The 18,810-nt window shown below is 35.0% G+C and overlaps 2 protein-coding genes across 2 annotated transcripts in view; both read right to left on the bottom strand.

The window, feature by feature from the left end:
* Positions 1-17,497, bottom strand: part of LOC307156781 (membrane-spanning 4-domains subfamily A member 12-like) — a 55,826-nt gene extending 38,329 nt beyond the window's left edge. Inside the window, exons 1-2 of the mRNA XM_079868320.1 lie at positions 17,439-17,497; positions 16,704-16,884 (exon numbers count right to left, since the gene is read on the bottom strand). Coding sequence (XP_079724446.1) covers positions 16,704-16,871 — 168 coding nt within the window. The 5' untranslated portion in view covers positions 16,872-16,884; positions 17,439-17,497. The remainder of the gene's footprint in view (positions 1-16,703; positions 16,885-17,438) is intronic.
* LOC307156782 (uncharacterized protein) lies at positions 14,828-16,205 on the bottom strand. Its single transcript, XM_079868321.1, has 4 exons — positions 16,175-16,205; positions 15,365-15,553; positions 15,115-15,252; positions 14,828-14,924 (listed from the first exon to the last, which is right to left on the bottom strand). Exons 2-4 carry the CDS (start codon positions 15,533-15,535, stop codon positions 14,916-14,918), a joined length of 318 nt encoding a protein of 105 aa, XP_079724447.1. The 5' UTR covers positions 15,536-15,553; positions 16,175-16,205; the 3' UTR covers positions 14,828-14,915.
* Positions 17,498-18,810: the final 1,313 nt, after the last annotated feature.

Here is an 18,810-nt window from a genome sequence, read left to right as displayed (position 1 = left end):
TGTTACACTTGATGGGTAACACAGTTGACAAGTGTCGTGGAAATTCTTTCTCAATTTTAAATAATAATTTGAAGACAGCTGGAAATTTCAAAAGTTATAAAGATCTTTATTTCTTGCAAGAAAAGCTGTTCACACATCAGTCAGAGTCTGATATGAGAAGCGCGCTGACTTCTCCTTTTTGCCCAGCTTATATACACAAAACTCATCACACTTATTCTAACACCCCATGGTTATACGCACACACTTACACACATATGTCATTAAAACAATTGAATATATATTTTCCAATGCAACACCTTTGCTTTTAGTGCAAGCGAGCTTATCTGTATTTAGAAAGAACAAACTGTCCTTTCTGCAAATGTCATTTTGACCTCGTTCTTCAGCAGTAAGGAAGAAGATGATATGCAACTTGCAGTTTCTTTAACACCATGTATGGTATAAGCTGGCTAGAATAAAAATTTCCATTACATTCCACCCCTTTTTCATATCTTGAAAACAAAATAAACAGAAATACATTTTTAAGAAATTAAACAGAAATAAATGAAACACTCTTTCATTTGAAAATCATCCATCATCATAGTTGCCTGGTTTGACCTTTCCTATAACAATTTCATTAGTCAAATTCATGAATATTTACATCATCATTTTCCACAATTATATCTTCATGAGCATCGACATTAGCATTACCTTCATTGGCATCATCCAAAATTATATCATTAGGCCATTCCAAATCAACCTATTATAAGTCAGTGACTTTAATACCACCTAATATCTCTAATCATACCATGTTCCATCTTTTACTTTATAATACCTGTCAAATATTCCTTTAATTAGCATCCTAAGTTGTAATTAAAATACCACCTGTTTCCAATGTTACCACATACACATACCATCTTCTCATCTTCTTCATCTTCTTTCCAACATTCTATCTTCAAGCAATCTAATTCTATTTTCAGTAAAAAACTAAACATACCATAGTACATTGCCTTTTAACTTTGAATCAAGTTTCATTATCCTTTTGCTAAATTTCGAATCACATTGATCTATTAGGCCTTTAACAGGCTGATACTGCTGATTAACCATTTTTCTTAACCTTATTTTTAATTCAAGTAGGCAATTGTTTTACTTAGTCAGATCTATTTAAGGATCTGTGTAATAAAATCTAACCAAAAAATATAATCTTTTCATTTTTATCTTTAACACAAATATCAATAATTGTATTATTTTGTTTCAAACAATGTCATTATTTTTAAAATTATCTCTCGCCCAGCTGTTGCCATGATAATAGCTTTAGCTGCTGATGTGCCATTTAATCATTAATTACCTATCCTAAAATCCTATTTTTCCAGAATTAACTGATGGACATAACATGTCCTGCCTCTATTTGTTGGCAATGCGGAATAGTTCATAATGGATCCATTGATCCAGATCATAAAATCTGTAACTTAATTTTGAATTAAGAAAGCTTTTTAGAATTTTGCTTTATGAGCAAATATTCTATTTCACTGAAATGTCTTAACTGTTTAGATTCATTTTAGTTTAAATTTAACATGTTTGGGTTACATTGTTCTTGGTCTTGGTTTTAACTTTGTGCCCCCTACATTATTTTTTTATTTATTTTTTTTTAAACGTTGAAGACCTTTTTCAACAAAGCAAGTCCATATTTCATTTCTGGCTAAATAAGCAAGCACTGTTACTGTATTTCTAGATAGACTAGACCCGCAGTCACCTCTCAGATATCAAATACAGACATTAGACAATACATGAAAGGAACATTTCATTAATCACACTGGTACCTTCTTTAACTAATAATAATCCAGAAATTAAATATGTTTCTCAAAATCAATCTCCTTTTGAAAGTTTCTCTTCTGCTATTTTAACAAATGGAAACACCTAAAAAATATTTTATTAATTAATTAATTAATCGCTATATGGTTTACCCAATTATCTATTCGGACCTAGTCCGGCAAAGTAACTTATCCTCTCTTATTAGAGAACAACTATTACAACTATTACATTTTTGCACTAATTTTACTCAACAGTATTTATATTTGCGTATTTAAATTTTTTCCCTCGTGTGGTCACCACGCACTATATTCACTGTGTCAATTCTTCCCCCAGCGTGGCCACCACGCACCTGCCTATATTCGTCAATATAGGACTTTCAAAATGCCTGCATCCGTCGATGTAGGTCTTTCCCAAACAAGTGCCTCTGTAATGTTTGAAAATTACTATCAGGCTTATTTCAAACAAGCACCCGTTTGGTGTTTGAGAAATTACTATCAGCCTTATTCTCAAACTCTGGCCCTTTTGGGAAAACAATTAACACATGGCATTCGAGAAATTACTTTCAGGCTTATTCTCAAACCCTGTTTGGAAATTACTTTCAGGCTTATTCCAAAACCCTGACCCTTTTAGGAAAAATATTCAATACGCAAATAATTTTCTTATTTACTACGTAAATAATTTTCTCTCACCGTCTTTTGATGACCTTGTGAGTTCAATTCTAGGAGTGCGTTCACCTCGGTCGTCGTGATGAGAAGAACAATTCTCTCTCCTTAAGATTGAGGATATTGAGCTGCAGAGTATGGTCTCTCGGGATGATCAGTCAATTGTTCCCCTCAGTCACGCCGATCGTCGGTTTACTGCATCCCATCCTAGTCGCCATTTGTCGTGGAAATTCTTTCTCAACTTTAAATAATAATTTGAGGACAGCTGGAAATTTCAAAAGTTATAAAGATCTTTATTTCTTGCAAGAAAGGCTGTTCACACATCAGTCAGAGTCTGATATGAGAAGCGCGCCGACTTCTCCTTTTTGCCCAGCTTATATACACAAAACTCATCACACTTATTCTAACACCCCATGGTTATACGCACACACTTACACACATATGTCATTAAAACAATTTAATATATATTTTCCAATGCAACACCTTTGCTTTTAGTGCAAGCGAGCTTATCTGTATTTAGAAAGAACAAACTGTCCTTTCTGCAAATGTCATTTTGACATCGTTCTTCAGCAGTAAGGAAGAAGATGATATGCAACTTGCAGTTTCTTTAACACCATGTATGGTATAAGCTGGCTAGAATAAAAATTTCCATTACACAAGTAACACTTGACATTTCTTCCATTTTAGGGCCTTGTGCTAACTGTAGACCTTGAACATGCCCCCACATTACCTTGATCAACTTGTGTTTTTATACATTTTCTCTACATTTTTGTAAATATAATATCTAAGGTAAGTACACAAGACCATGTTGATAACACAGTTGATGAGCAATTAATCTACTCTATGTGTAGACAATAATAATGATTAAAAAAGGAAGAGGAGTAGAAACTTAGTACACTGTATTTAAAATTCCCGCCACTGAAGGACGTGACATCACATGATGTTGGACATGTGACTTTGGGACAAACCATTGCTGATTTACAGTATAGGGGTTTTGTCAATGGCTAACTGTTAATAATTTAATAGATATAAATGAGTGAATTAGTTTTTAAAATACATTTGCCTTGTTTTAATGATTATTTTTTTAACAAATAATGATGAAAATAATATACAAAAACATGTATTGTAGTGTTAATTTGAAAGGCAAAACTTGACTTTTAGCAAATCGGACCACACAAAAACGGCAATTTCCAGTACAGCATATGCATTTTCTCCTAATTAACTTATGGAACTGGTTTACTTTTCTGCATGAAATAAAGAGAAATGTGCCCAAATATAAAAGTGATCATTGCTTGAAGTGAATATTCAGTAAAAATTATAAATAAAACCCATGGACTTGAAATGTACCCCTAATTATAGAATGACCCATATAACAAGAGATTTCTTTTATTTTTTTAAAAATCTAGAAGAAATTAAAATACTAAGAACTTCCAAAACCATATATATCATTATAATTAAGCTTTAAATGCATTACCCCCAATGCCTTTGGTTGTGCCTTGAAAAATACTTTAAGAGCAGCATTGTAACTTGTTCCTCTGGCCTGCTGTCCATCAAGAAAAATAACACTGTCCTGCTCCGCCTGTGGATTTACTGGATGATCACTGTAGCTTTGTCAGTTGAGATGGCCTCAATGGTTTCCAGCTTAAAATTGGTCTGATGTAGCCAACATAAACCTTGGCAAAGAGGATGCTTTCTTCATCCAAAAAGTTGCTGCTTTAGGGGTTAAGTGCTTGGATTTCTTTCATGATCCCACAGTTTAATTTTGAGAAATGCTTCTCCATTTCTTCAATCATACAGTCAGTAATTGGGTAGTAAATGTGGCTTCCTCACGGTCCATCTCCACATGCTGTCCAACTGTAGATGTTTTGACACAACCCTGCAATGTTAGATAGCTGTCATTTTGCTTTGGGAGTGGCATGTCTGAGGAAATGCTGCAATCACATTTTGATAATCTCATTTGTTGATTTTTTAAATAAATTGATTAGCAAGCTCGACATGTTCAATTGAATATTGATTTAGAATGTTACGAGAGGAAAATTTCAGAAGCAAACAAAGCCAATTCGCATTTCAAGGTCATTCGCGAAATGACCGCTAGGTGCTATTGTGCAAAACAGCAGCAATTGCCGCATTTTTAAATGTAAGTGGGGTTTATGTCAATTAACAGTAAGGATGAAATACTACAACTATGGTAAACAGAATAGAAAAAAAAAATTATTACAGAAAAATAGCCTATATAACAACAACATAGCCTATATTTCATATTGTAGACGTCGGTGGGCAACAGAAGTCTATTCCCCGGGGGAGCAGCACGATAAAAAAAACAAAACAAAAAAAAACAAGAATAACAAACAAAAATAAATTGGGTGCAATGAAGCTGATTATTTTTACTATTCTATTGAGGAATTAGACGAATGAAGAGTGTTAATTTGTGGCCGAGTGGAAGAACTTAGCTTTCGATCATTTTAGATAACACAGGTTCAAGTCCCGAACAAACATGGACTAGTTACCTACTGTAATTTTTATATTAGTAATGCATTTTATATTATTAATGCAGAGAGATTTGTCTAGTTCTAAAACTCTGTTAAACCATATAGTTTTCTTGCTTATATTTATAAAATAAAATTACTATGCATTTATATTAGGGCTGTCAAAAGATTAATCGCGATTAATCGCATCCAAAATAAAAGTTTGTGTTTAAATAATATATGTGTGTACTGTGTATAATTAAATTTGTACATATAAATACACACACATGCTTGTATATATTTAAGAAAAATTTGTAATTTATATATATAAAAAAAAAATGTATATATAATATAAATTATATATAAATATATACAGTATATGTATGCAAAGTTTTCTTAAATATATACATGCATGTGTGTGTATTTATATATACAAAATAATTATACACAGTACACACACATATATTATGTAAACACAAACTTTTATTTTGGATGCGATTAATCGCGATTAATCTTTTGACAGCCCTAATTTATATATAGATATACATTTATATAGTTTTTATAAACATGGTTTTAAGCGGTGCGATTTGCCAGGGGGGACGGTGATTTCCTTCTGGTCTAAACATCCCTGCTTCTGCTGAATTATTCCCCCCAGCTATTATTAGCTATCATGTGAACGCATGATTGAAAGGACAAGGCAATAGTGAAAATCTTGCTCAAATTAAATGTAAATCGCCCTGAATTAAAATGTAAAAACAGATAAATTTATTTGTTGAAATGTTGCGATATTGTTCCATTTAAGTTCATAATTATTCTATAAATGTTATTTAGTTTAACAGTAGCACCAGAAGCACTGTGGTAAAAAAAAATGCTTTATTCACAAATCGCATGCACCCTGGTTGTAAGGATCCAAAGATCCCTGTGGAATTTAATATTGAGTTGAACATTTTGTTCATGACAAACAAATGAACATGCGTTTAAAGATTGTATTTAGTATTGCTTGGAAAAAACTGGCCTAAACCGAAGTAGCGTTTTAATTCTTCAATTATTAAAATAATGAAATATTTAGTTAATAAACTTTTATGACAGAATTACTACATGTAGCCTAAACTATTTAATTCCTTCATTATCAACACGTTAACCTAACGGTAATGTCTAAAATAGCGATTTAAGTGTGAATTGCGACTTCTCTTTGTTTTAAGTCAGTCTCAAACTCAGTTAGCCTGTGGGGGGTTTGGGGGGGACAGTTCAGTGTCTTTATCGTGAGGGTGCAGGAGTGTTAATCGCCCCTCTTTCATATGGAGAGTGTTGGCTAGCCAACCTGATGATATAGAGCAGGCAAAATTCCTTTCAAGATAAATCTCTCGATGTGTCCAAATGTAGGCCCTATAGCCTATTGTAGTTTTATTTATTGTATTTAAAGGTTTTTCACACAAAATTTCAATTAGAGTGTTCAACCCAGTTGTTTCAACTAGTTTTGTAGAGTTTTAGAATGTTTTAGCAGTGTGTATGATTGTTAACAATCTAGCATTATATAAACATGAACTGTTGACGAAACGCATTCATGCCAAGAAACGAATGGGAGTGAGCAGCAGACACAGAGCTCTTTAATTCACGATCAACCTCGTTTTATTGTAAGGCGAATTCAACTAGGCATTCTGTGTCTTTGAAGTAACAAAGGCTAAATAATTTGTTACAGTTTTTTTTTTTTTTTCATTTGTGTGGATGACACACAATAATAAACATAATTATTATTAGCTTGTATGATGTGTTTGTACCCTGAAATGTTTAATTTAGAGATAGACCCAGCGCACGCAGTGAGGGAGACAAAAGAAACTTTCTAAAAAGAGATCCAGCGTGTCCGTGAGCGAGAGGCAAAGAATTTGAAATGTCGCAAGAATAAGATTATGTATTTCTTATTTTGCATCGCAAAGGGAATAAACTCTAAACCAGTGTTTATCAACCCTGCTCCTGAAGGACCCCCAACACTGCACGTTTTCACACCTGATTCAACTCATCAGCTCATTAACCCATGTGATAATGAGCTGATGAATTGAATCAGGTGTGTTTGATTAGGGAGACAAAGAAAAACGTGCAGTGTTGGGGGTCCTTCAGGACAGGTTTGAAGAACACTGCTCTAAACTCATTGTAACACGGTCCGTGCACTTTTTGATCATTTCATTTCCTGTTTGGAATAAAATAACGAGAAATTAAAACCAGCTCGTTTATTCGTTTTTTAGTGTAGTTTAAAAAACGAAAATTTAGATTTTGGCTCGGTTTTTCATTTTTCGTTTGTGGGTTACAAATCGGTTTATGGGTTACAAATCGGGTCCGTGTACTTTTTCGTTCATTCATTATTCTATTTCGGAATGAAAGATGAAATTTAAAAAAGGGTGCAGCTTTGTTTTTTGTTTAAAAGAAAAAAGCAGAAATGGCTATATTTTGTTTTCCAAATGTAATGTTGTCATCAAATAATTGTATTAGAAAATTGGACGACATTTCCGATCGTTTTTTAATTTGTAATATCAATCAATCAATCAATCAATAGCGCCTTTACAACAACCAGAAAGGTGCACAAAGCGCTTTCCATAAAACATAAAAAAGGCAGCAGGATATAAAAATAGCAAATTAAAGCTAATTTAAGCAGTTAAAACAAAGTAACTAACACAAAGACTAAAAACACAAAACAAGTGGTTACATGTTGAAAGCCTTCCTGAAAAGAAACGTTTTTAACTGCGATTTAAAAACACTAAACACAGTTACGTTACGAAGGGGAGTAGGTAAGGCATTCCACAAAGTAGGTCCCTGGATGGCAAAAGAGCGGCCTCCAAACTTTTTGCATCTAAACTTAGGGATAATCAAAGAGGTGTTCTGAGAGGAGCGGAGGGTTCTGGCAGGTTGGTATACAGTGACCAGCTCGGAAAGGTATGCCGGGGCCAGACCATTGATGGCCTTAAAAACAAACATCAGAACCTTATACTCCACCCTAAACCGTACCGGGAGCCAGTGAAGTGAGCAGAGGACGGGGGTGATGTGTGAATGTTTATGGGTATTGGTAAGGAGACGCGCTGCTGCGTTTTGAACCATCTGAAGACGGTTGAGAAGTGATTGGTTAAGCCCAGTGTAGAGGGCATTACAGTAATCTAGCCTTGAGCTGATAAAGGCATGAATGGCTTTTTCTAGATCAGCACGGGACATGAATGATTTCACCTTACTAATGAGCCTTAGCTGGAAAAAGCCAATCTTAACGACTGCACCAATTTGTTTGTCAAAATGCAATCTATTGTCGAAAGCAACACCCAGGTTACGAACAGTGGATGCAAATTGGGGCGTGAAAGGGCCAAAACTGTAAGAGCTGCAAGGTGAGTCTGGGGTGAACAGTATGTACTCGGTCTTACCTTCATTTAACCTGTTAAGCCTCACCAGTGCGTCGGCGCACTGAAGCATTTTTTTTTTTATTTAGTTAAAAATTACTATCAGATTTAATGTTATACATTGACAAACTATACATCATTAAAAAGATATAAGACTCAAGTTTCAGTATTTGACCACTATTGTATTCTGAAAAACTTATAGTGACAGTTATGTCTTAATTTGTGTCAGGAGTTATGAAATGAAAAAATGAGTCGATACCTTTAATATGAATTATGCGCGTCAACCGCTTTCATTCATAAAAAACTCCCGTGCTGTCGTCATGACAGCGATACACAAAACAACGTCCCTCAGGGCTTTAGCTCAAAAATGTGCAGATTTGGAGAAATATTGATATATTTTCATAGGTTTTCATCAGATTTCTATAGACAGGAATAATATTTATTGAATTTATGCCCAAATGCGTCGATGTAATCATTATGAGCGCTGGATACTGTGATGTATTGTGTTTTCAATCCATACCAACAGCCTGAGGGTGCTACATGCACAATAATAGTCCATATATAGAACATGAAGAAGAGGCATGATCATGTGACATTCCAGGAAGTCTCGAACACATTCAAAGCTATCAAAGATCGCTGTAACATGTTTTGAAGACAATAAACATGATTGAAATGATATTTGGTTTACCTGTGTTCTTCGAGTAATGTCAGGTATTTCCATAATAATAGATTATATTTATAATGTAATGCTAATCGATATAGACTTTATCATTGTGCAGAATAAAATATATATATATATATTTTCTGTCTGATTTTTTTATCTGAAGCGAAATTATATCACAGAAGATTATTTAAAACACTCGACTTGCGTTATAAATTAAGTTTGGAGCACAAACATTGTTTTAATCTCATAAATTGTCGTGTATTGATGGTGTGCTAAGCTAACATGCTAGCTAGCCCTAGGTGCACCTGCCACATATAGCAGTTATCCTTTTATGTTTTTTTTCTAAATATGCTTACTGAAATTCAAGCAGGGCATTTGATCCAGTTTTTAAATGTTAAGTGAGAACTTTGATAAAAGAAATTAGGGATTGAAACCCTATGAATAGCCTGTGAATAGCCAGTCGTTAGTAACTATAATGCAGACAAAAGAAATGCATATTTCGAGCCATAACCAGGCTGGAGAGGTGTGAATGTGTGCAGGGGGAGACTGAGACTGAATGGGGCTCGTTTGCACCACAAAACAATAGAGACAATATACTGAATTGATGTTTAGAAGATGGCAATAAACATCAGAAGCATTTTAAAGTAGCAAATCAAAATAAAGTCATTGACATGGTCTTGAAAAACATTTAACTAAATACAGAGTTTTGGACTTATTATCTTCAGATTTTAAATATAAAATGTTTAGACATGTGGCCTTAGCTGTAGTGCATTTCTAGATTGATCCAGTGCCAACTTCAATTTTATTTTCATGAGGATGTTTCATAAAAATTAATTTCTAATAACTTTACAAAACTTTGAAGCTATTTATAACAATTTTTTTCATTATGACAATAATTAATTCTACATTTACAATAAACTGCCAGGTGTCAGCTTTCAAATGAGATCATACTTGTGCTTTTAGTACAAAGGGTTCATGAACTGTATCTGTTTAAGTTTGGGTATGTCATTTCTGGGGATTTTTCAAAAGTGGCGTTGCAGCTTAACAGGTTAACTTTGCAATCAATCCGTGGTTCAGCAGAGGCTGATACAGTGCCTTGCGAAAGTATTCGGCCCCCTTGAACTTTTCGACCTTTTGCCACATTTCAGGCTTCAAACATAAAGATATAAAACTGTAATTTTTTGTGAAGAATCAACAACAAGTGGGACACAATCATGAAGTGGAAAGAAATTTATTGGATATTTCAATCTTTTTTAACAAATAAAAAACTGAAAAATTGGGCGTGCAAAATTATTTAGCCCCTTTACTTTCAGTGCAGCAAACTCTCTCCAGAAGTTCAGTGAGGATCTCTGAATGATCCAATGTTGACCTAAATAACTAATTATTATAAATAGAATCCACCTGTGTGTAATCAAGTGTCCGTATAAATGCACCTGCTCTGTGATAGTCTCAGAGGTCCGTTTAAAGCACAGAGAGCATCATGAAGAACAAGGAACACACCAGGCAGGTCCGAGATACTGTTGTGGAGAAGTTTAAAGCCGGATTTGGATACAGAAAGATTTCCCAAGCTTTAAACATCCCAAGGAGCACTGTGCAAGCGATAATATTGAAATGGAAGGAGTATCAGACCACTGCAAATCTACCAAGACCCGGCCGTCCCTCTAAACTTTCAGCTCATACAAGGAGAAGACTGATCAGAGATGCAGCCAAGAGGCCCATGATCACTCTGGATGAACTGCAGAGATCTACAGCTGAGGTGGGAGACTCTGTCCATAGGACAACAATCAGTCGTATACTGCACAAATCTGGCCTTTATGGAAGAGTGGCAAGAAGAAAGCCATTTCTTAAAGATATCCATAAAAAGTGTCGTATAAAGTTTGCCACAAGCCACCTGGGAGACACACCAAACAGGTGGAAGAAGGTGCTCTGGTCAGATGAAACCAAAATCGAACTTTTTGGCAACAATGCAAAACGTTATGTTTGGCGTAAAAGCAACACAGCTCATCACCCTGAACACACCATCCCCACTGTCAAACATGGTGGTGGCAGCATCATGGTTTGGGCCTGCTTTTCTTCAGCAGGGACAGGGAAGATGGTTAAAATTGATGGGAAGATGGATGGAGCCAAATACAGGACCATTCTGGAAGAAAACCTGATGGAGTCTGCAAAAGACCTGAGACTGGGACGGAGATTTGTCTTCCAACAAGACAATGATCCAAAACATAAAGCAAAATCTACAATGGAATGGTTCACAAATAAACATATCCAGGTGTTAGAATGGCCAAGTCAAAGTCCAGACCTGAATCCAATCGAGAATCTGTGGAAAGAACTGAAAACTGCTGTTCACAAACGCTCCCCATCCAACCTCACTGAGCTCGAGCTGTTTTGCAAGGAGGAATGGGCAAAAATTTCAGTCTCTCGATGTGAAAAACTGATAGAGACATACCCAAAGCGACTTACAGCTGTAATCACAGCAAAAGGTGGCGCTACAAAGTATTAACTTAAGGGGGCTAAATAATTTTGCACGCCCAATTTTTCAGTTTTTTATTTGTTAAAAAAGTTTGAAATATCCAATAAATTTCGTTCCACTTCATGATTGTGTCCCACTTGTTGTTGATTCTTCACAAAAAATTACAGTTTTATATCTTTATGTTTGAAGCCTGAAATGTGGCAAAAGGTCGAAAAGTTCAAGGGGGCCGAATACTTTCGCAAGGCACTGTATATGACAATAGATGACATTGCGGCTAATTTATCTGATCCTGTCCATTAGCTTTGATCCATGTACGGCTTTTCAGAATGTCACCAAGTACAAATATTTATGTAATATTTCAGCGCGAAAACTCTAGCTAGCTAGCTGGGAACAATGAAAAGGGTCCAGAGCAGCATATCATCATATTTTACAGGACCGTCACAAAAAAAAAAAAAAAAAAAAAAACTAAAACTGCAAATGAGAATGTTACTACAGGTACGATGGACGGCAACTCCCAACTTCAGCAGAACTCACAGTCCCAGGTTGACTCAAATGAACAAGGACCACAGTGTCGGGAAAGATAAGCTATTAGATTAAAAATATTGCGTTGGGCTACTTCATGAGTTAATAAGAAAAAAGATTTTACAATTCCTGCAAATGCAGTGATGAAGTTCATGTTCTCATGATTTATTTTTATGAATAAAAATGTTTCAAAACATCCCCCCCTCTGTTTTTTTCTCAAATCGCACCCTGTATATATATGTATATGTATATGTATATGTATATATATATATATATTGGCTAGCCTATATATATAAGTAGCGATAGTTCATTCTAAGTTTACTCAAGTGGAAGAATGTGACTAATAAACTTAGGCCTACTAACACAATGCATTATATTTTGAAAAAGAAGTAGATTATCTTAATATCAAAACCTTAAATTTTCTCTGGACTCAAAGATAAATACATGTCTGACCGTGTCGGACATAAATAGGTTACATGTCCGACATCTAGTGTATATCTATGACTTCGCACGATGGTGTAATTTACTTCCGGGTAAGGATCAGTCAAATGAAATACAATAAACGTACAAATAAATATTACAAATTAAAAAACGATCGGAAATGCCGTCCAATTTTTTAATACTATTATTTGATGACAACAATACATTTGTAAAACAAAATACAGCCATTTCTGCTTTTTTTCTTTTAAACAAAAAACAAAGCCGCACCCTTTTTTAAATTTCATCTTTCATTCCGAAATAGAATAATGAATGAACGAAAAAGTACACGGACCAAATCGGTTTATGGGTTCGATATTTCATTTGCACATGTGGGCGGCGCTGAAACGGCCCTTTCATCTGATTGGTCAAAACGCTCCGCCTTCTGTCTACGAGCTTTTCTTTCTGTCAGGCAGAATAAGAGTCAGTACGAGTGTGGCACTGACAAATGCACTTCATAATGCCTGAAACCACCACTCACTGTTAACTACGCACAATATTTGAAGCAGAAATATGTTGCTGGTCACGTAATTCGTGCTGCTGCGACTTGCAAGCGACCCCAATACAGTGCAAATAGTTAAAATATCTCTTTGGATAAAAGGGAAGTGGAAATAAAAATCAATAATAGGCTGAACTGTACCATGATAATATGTCCGTAACATGTACCACTCTCGTCTTTTATTTACATCAAAAGGCAGGTAGGCGTGTGTGACATATGTAGGCTATAAATAATTATGAAAATTAAATAGAAATAAAGTTTATGTTTATGGATTTAAGCATGTGTAGCCTACTCCGTTCACACAAAAAGAAAGAGACAGAAAAGAGAGAAGCAAGAATCAGTGAACGTACATTAATACTGACAAAATTAGCAGGGTTTGGGATTAATTAAAATCATGTCGGTTGAAGAGCACAGCATACCTTTAAAATGTTATTAGTTTTATTATAAAACTAATACAATTTTATTACATTCTGAATTGGTCTAACTGGGAGCTCTCACTGGGAGCTCCCTCTGCTGTCCATAAGGTGCCTCTGCGCACCAGCCATTTCAAACCCAGCCTCCAGTATTTGGGCCACGCCTCCTTATTTGCATACACTCCTCAATCCTCAATGCCCAATCCTAAATCCCCATATTCCCAATCCTAAATCCTAAATGGCTAAATGATTAAAAGCCCAATCCTAAATACCAAATTCCCAATCCTAAATCCCTAAATGCCCAATCCTAAATCCTAAATGGCTAAATGACCAAATGCCCAATCCTAAATACAAAATGCCCTATCCTAAATACCAAATGCCCAATCCTAAATACCAAATGCCCAATCCTAAATACCAAATTCTTTTTCGACTTAGACTTTTAGTTTCAAATTTAGACTTTTAGTTTTCGTTTAAGACTTTTAGTTTTCAATCTGACCCAATAATCCCTCCATATCAATGAGCCGCGGCACGGCCGCAGATTACGCGATAGAGGGAATAAACTGACACTTCTCAAAGTCTGTGATTTAACGCCTCTTAACGATAAAAGGCAGCAAATACACACCCGCAATTTTAAGTATTATTCTGGTTGAGTACCAACTGTAATTAATTAATAGCCTGATTTACAGTTGGCACTCAACCAGAATATCTGAGACAAAGGCTATCTGAGAGGAGAGTCTGAGACAGAGAAGTCGCAATTCAGACTTCGCTATTCTAGACATTAATAAAGTGTTGATAAAGAAGGAATTAAATTATGTAGGCTACATTTAGTAATATTTCTTAATATTTATAAAAAAATTACAATTGCCCATGTTTGTTCGGGATTTGAACCCCGTGTCATCTAAATGATTGACACCTAAGTTCTATCACTCCTCCACGAATTTACTCACTGAGACATGCCCAGAAGTTCGTCTCATTCTGCAATAGAATAGTAAAAAATAATCAGCGTCATTGCACCCAATTTATTTTCACTGACTGCGAAATATGATGGTTTTCTGGTGTATTTTTTGTTTCACGATGCTCCCCCGAGGAATAGGCTTCTGTTGTCCTCTGACCTCTGAAATATAGGCTATATTTGGCGTCTCTATTTTAAACTTTTGATTCTATTTTTCTGGTCTAAAAAAACATTTCATAAAATTTTTGCTAAATTAGCCACCTCGTAAAATTCGTATAAATTGCCCTGAGATCGGGTTGGGTTGTCACAACACCGCTACCAAAACCATTTAATTTGTTTAGTGAAACATTGGTCACTGGTTGCAGGTGGCTTTGCAGATACTGAGACCAGATATAGAGACTGAATTGACCACAAACATTTACCAATGATGCATTTTCTTTTCATGCACAAATAATTGTTCATTAAACTGAAACCTGGTTTCAAGTTGGTTAGACAATTAAAATAAAATTGTATGTCTTTGTTGTCATTTTTATTTTATTTTAGCTTAAAACAAAAATAAAAATAAAAACAAAAATTCAGATATATAAATTCCTTGCAATGTTTAGATGGTAGGATCTCCTCACTGTGACTCAGTATCCCTGGAAGTAACAGACAAGATATGTAAGTATACAAGAGACTAACAAGATCCACATACCATAAGGACTTTTTATGGGATACATTTTGATAAACAATGAAGTGAAAAGCTACACAACACTGTTACACAATTCAATAATTTAGCTGTAGAAAAAAGGATGTAGTGTACAATGAAGCATGTCGTAAATCATTTACCTGGTTCAGTGCCACATTGACCACTGTAGAGTCGGTGTTGCAGGTGGCTTTGCAGGCAAATCCTGAGATACAGATTGAGATGATGAACTGAAGGATGGTGAACACCAGAAATATTCCACTGATCCCCAGATTATAGCTCTAAAAAATATTCAACGTGATCATATGAAAGTAGTTTCACATATAATATTCCATTAATTATACTGAATGAGTTTCTAAATATTATATTGTTTTTTTATTGAACATTTAGTACCTTTGAATTCAAACAGATTTCCTTGAGAGAACTGTAGTCATGACTATAATCATGACCATAGTTATGACTGTAGTCATTGTAGCATCTTTGATAGAACCATGAGCTGTTCATGATGTCCGGGATCATCAGAAGAATGGCAAGTCCTGCAGTTATGGCACTGATCACATTCATTCCAAGAGAGGCTTTCACCTACAGAAAAAAATGTGAAAAGTGACAGTAATACTACTTATAAAAACATTAATTCTGTAAACTGATGAGTCAGATGTCTTGATCTTTCAAGTTTCAGACCATGTGGTCTGAAGAGAGCTTACCATGGAAAGTGTTGTGGTTGTAGAAGATCTGTGGATTTTTTTTAAAAATTGTTTTTTTTTCTTTGATGGTGCCAAAATGTATGATGATTGCAAAATATGTTTTGTGAAAAGAAATAGTTTTAATTCAAAACATGTAAATATAAAGGTAGCAAAATCTAGATTCAAGAAAGTGATATGTTGGTTTTTGTTGTTGTTTGGTGAATGAAAATAAAATCCCAATGGCTCTTTAGCCACAATTGTACCCAACTGCATGCAGTCTTTACTCAAATAACAGATATATCACACAAATTAGGTCAGTTGTGCACCTGAAGCAGCTTCTAATTAGAGGTCCAGTTTATTAAATATCTGGACTGATACTACATTTTAAAAGCTTGTAATGGTCTAAATTGCACAACAATTACTTGAGTAATGTGTAGTGTATACATTAGAAACAATATATACATACACTACTATTGATAAAAGAAGAGTTATCCCCACAGATTTAAGCAAATGTACGTACCACACACAAATTAAGTTTATTCTGCGCTGCAACAGACAGAGATCCAGCACTGATGTACTGAGAAAGAAACACAGGACATTTCAAGCTCATTCTGGTAATTAAAAGCAAGCAAGTAATTAAAATCATTAAAAGCAAAACAATTAATTGAAACTTACAATAAGGGATCCCCAGTAGGTTATGCCACTAATGACAAGAATACCTGGGAAATAATGGTTGTCGAGAAAGCTGGTGCGTACAATGCCAAACAAGAAAAAAAACACTCCAATCATTATTTGGACAGTCTAGAGAGGGCAGAAATGGGTCAAGTGTTTATATTTTTGCATGATGGCATATCATTCATGGTTAGACACACACAAATAATCTATATTCATGTTTTATGCACTATACAGTCTAAAGGCAATCAGACCAACACAAACATATTAACTTGAGAACATATGACAACAACTTTTAATTTTCTGTTCATTTTTATCACAGATGAAAATGAGACACTAAAAATATTCCACAAATCATAATTATAATTCATCATTACCCCCAATGCCTTTGGTTGTGCTTTGAAAAATCCAGTCAGAGCCGTATTGTGATATACTCCTCTGGTCTGCTGTCCATCATCACAAATAACAGCATTTTGTACCACCTGTGGATTTACTTGGATGACAACTGTAGCTTTATCAGTTGAGATGACCTTGTTGGTTTCCATTATAAGTTTTCACCTGTAATTAAGCGTTCAAATTCTGCAGTTCACAACTTACTTAAGGTTGCTTTTTTTGTGTTTGATGTACAGTACAATATTTATATGAAAAGCATTAGCTAATGCCTTTGTGACCTATAAAACTGTGATACTGCCAGTGTTTTTTACATTATAATAAAAAAGTTTATATCACAATCGTTTGATTTTCTGAGTTAAACAGTTAAGATATACGTATAGAGTATGTTTGACAAGGATGCCTTTGAAGTTTCTCCTCTCTTCTGAAAGATCAGAGGATAAAATCTACATTATTCACAAATATTTTGCCTGATTGTATATTTTGTAGCCTACTGTCCAAACAAATTACAAAACTTGAAGAAATTGATATATTGAATTTTATGAACAAAGTATATCAATAAATGAGCAACAACGAGCAACACTAAAACTATCACTGGTGTGAAAAATCACAAAGTCAAAATATGATAATTATTTATAATGTATATCAACGTGTCTGTGCATAAATACAGACATTATAACAAAAAATTGTATAGATGTTAACTGATGCATAAAATATTTTACCTGAAATGAGATGAGCGGTTGAAGTAGATGTCTGATCGCTCTTATGGCGTATCTTTTTGTTTGTGGACTGTGAAGAACCGCTGAGGAGGAGCTTGCTTTAAATGAGTTTGCTTTATACTTAGACTATAGGATTATGTTGATGCATTTCCTCCTCAAATTCAAAGGGCTTAGGGTTATACATTATTTTGTAAGTCAACTTTAGACATTCTACCAACAATGAGTAACTTTGAATGAGTATTGAACTGAGTATGATTTGTAAGCTGTTTTCCTCATGGGGACCAAAACATGTCCCCACAAGGACAAGGATTTTGGATATTACCATATTTGTAGAGACATTTTATTCCCATGACTTAGAGAACATCTGAACCACACACACACACACACACACACACACACACACACACACAAACAAACAAACTTGTTTTATATCTTTCCATAGACTTCCCATAGATGTAATGATTTTTATACTGTACAAACGGTATATTCTATCCCCTTAACACTAACCCTACTCCTAAACTGACCCATCACAGAAAATTTTCTGCATATTTACATTTTCAAAAAACATCACTTGGTTTGATTGATTAATAAGCAGTTTTCCTCATGGGGCCAGACCAAATGGCCCCACAATGTAAAAAAAAACATAACATTTTACTGTCTTTTTGGGGACATTTGGTCCTCTCAATGTAGGTTAAACAAGAACACACACACACACACACACACACACACACACACACACACACACAATAACTCAATTATGTAGATAACCCATAATAATGTAGATAGTCAGACAACTACAGCTGAATGACATAGTTTCACACCAATGAGACAAAAGGCAGTTTACCATTGTGGTCGCTTTATATTTACTTTCCATTCTGCTAGCTGCACCTCTTGTCATTTGTAGAAATTGCTTTATCTGACATGAGAAGTCAGCAGTACTGCAGTAACTGACAGAGACACACAAAAGACATAAAAGTGCATGTCTTTGTGTCAGCAATCATGTCATTTGATTTTCAGTACAAAGTGCATAAAAGTAAAATATAATAAAGTTGTTTCTTTATTGTAAATAAAATGCATGAAGTTTTCTGTTTGCTCCACTGTATCACAACAAAATAAAAATAAATACGCTGATCCACTTGTCCGTGTGACACTTCTGTCGCGCCGCTCTCCACTATATTCCAATGGGTGACGTCAAGCGACTTTGATGTGCCTGCAAAGCATTCCGGGAAGGCGGCGCTTCATGCTGCGCGTCAAAAAGCTGGCCGATGCCCATCTTTATGCAAATGAATTCCGTTAAAAGCGACGCGACTATCCAATAAAAGTAGAGCATATGGAGACGGAGGGAAGTCTCTCGCAGGTCCTCTGTTCTAATACG

Source organism: Squalius cephalus, assembly GCF_949319135.1.
Source record: "Squalius cephalus genome assembly, chromosome: 4".
Lineage (NCBI taxonomy): Eukaryota > Metazoa > Chordata > Actinopteri > Cypriniformes > Leuciscidae > Squalius > Squalius cephalus.
The sequence above is the reverse complement of the archived record's forward strand: the minus strand, read 5'-3'. Positions and strand labels throughout refer to the sequence as shown.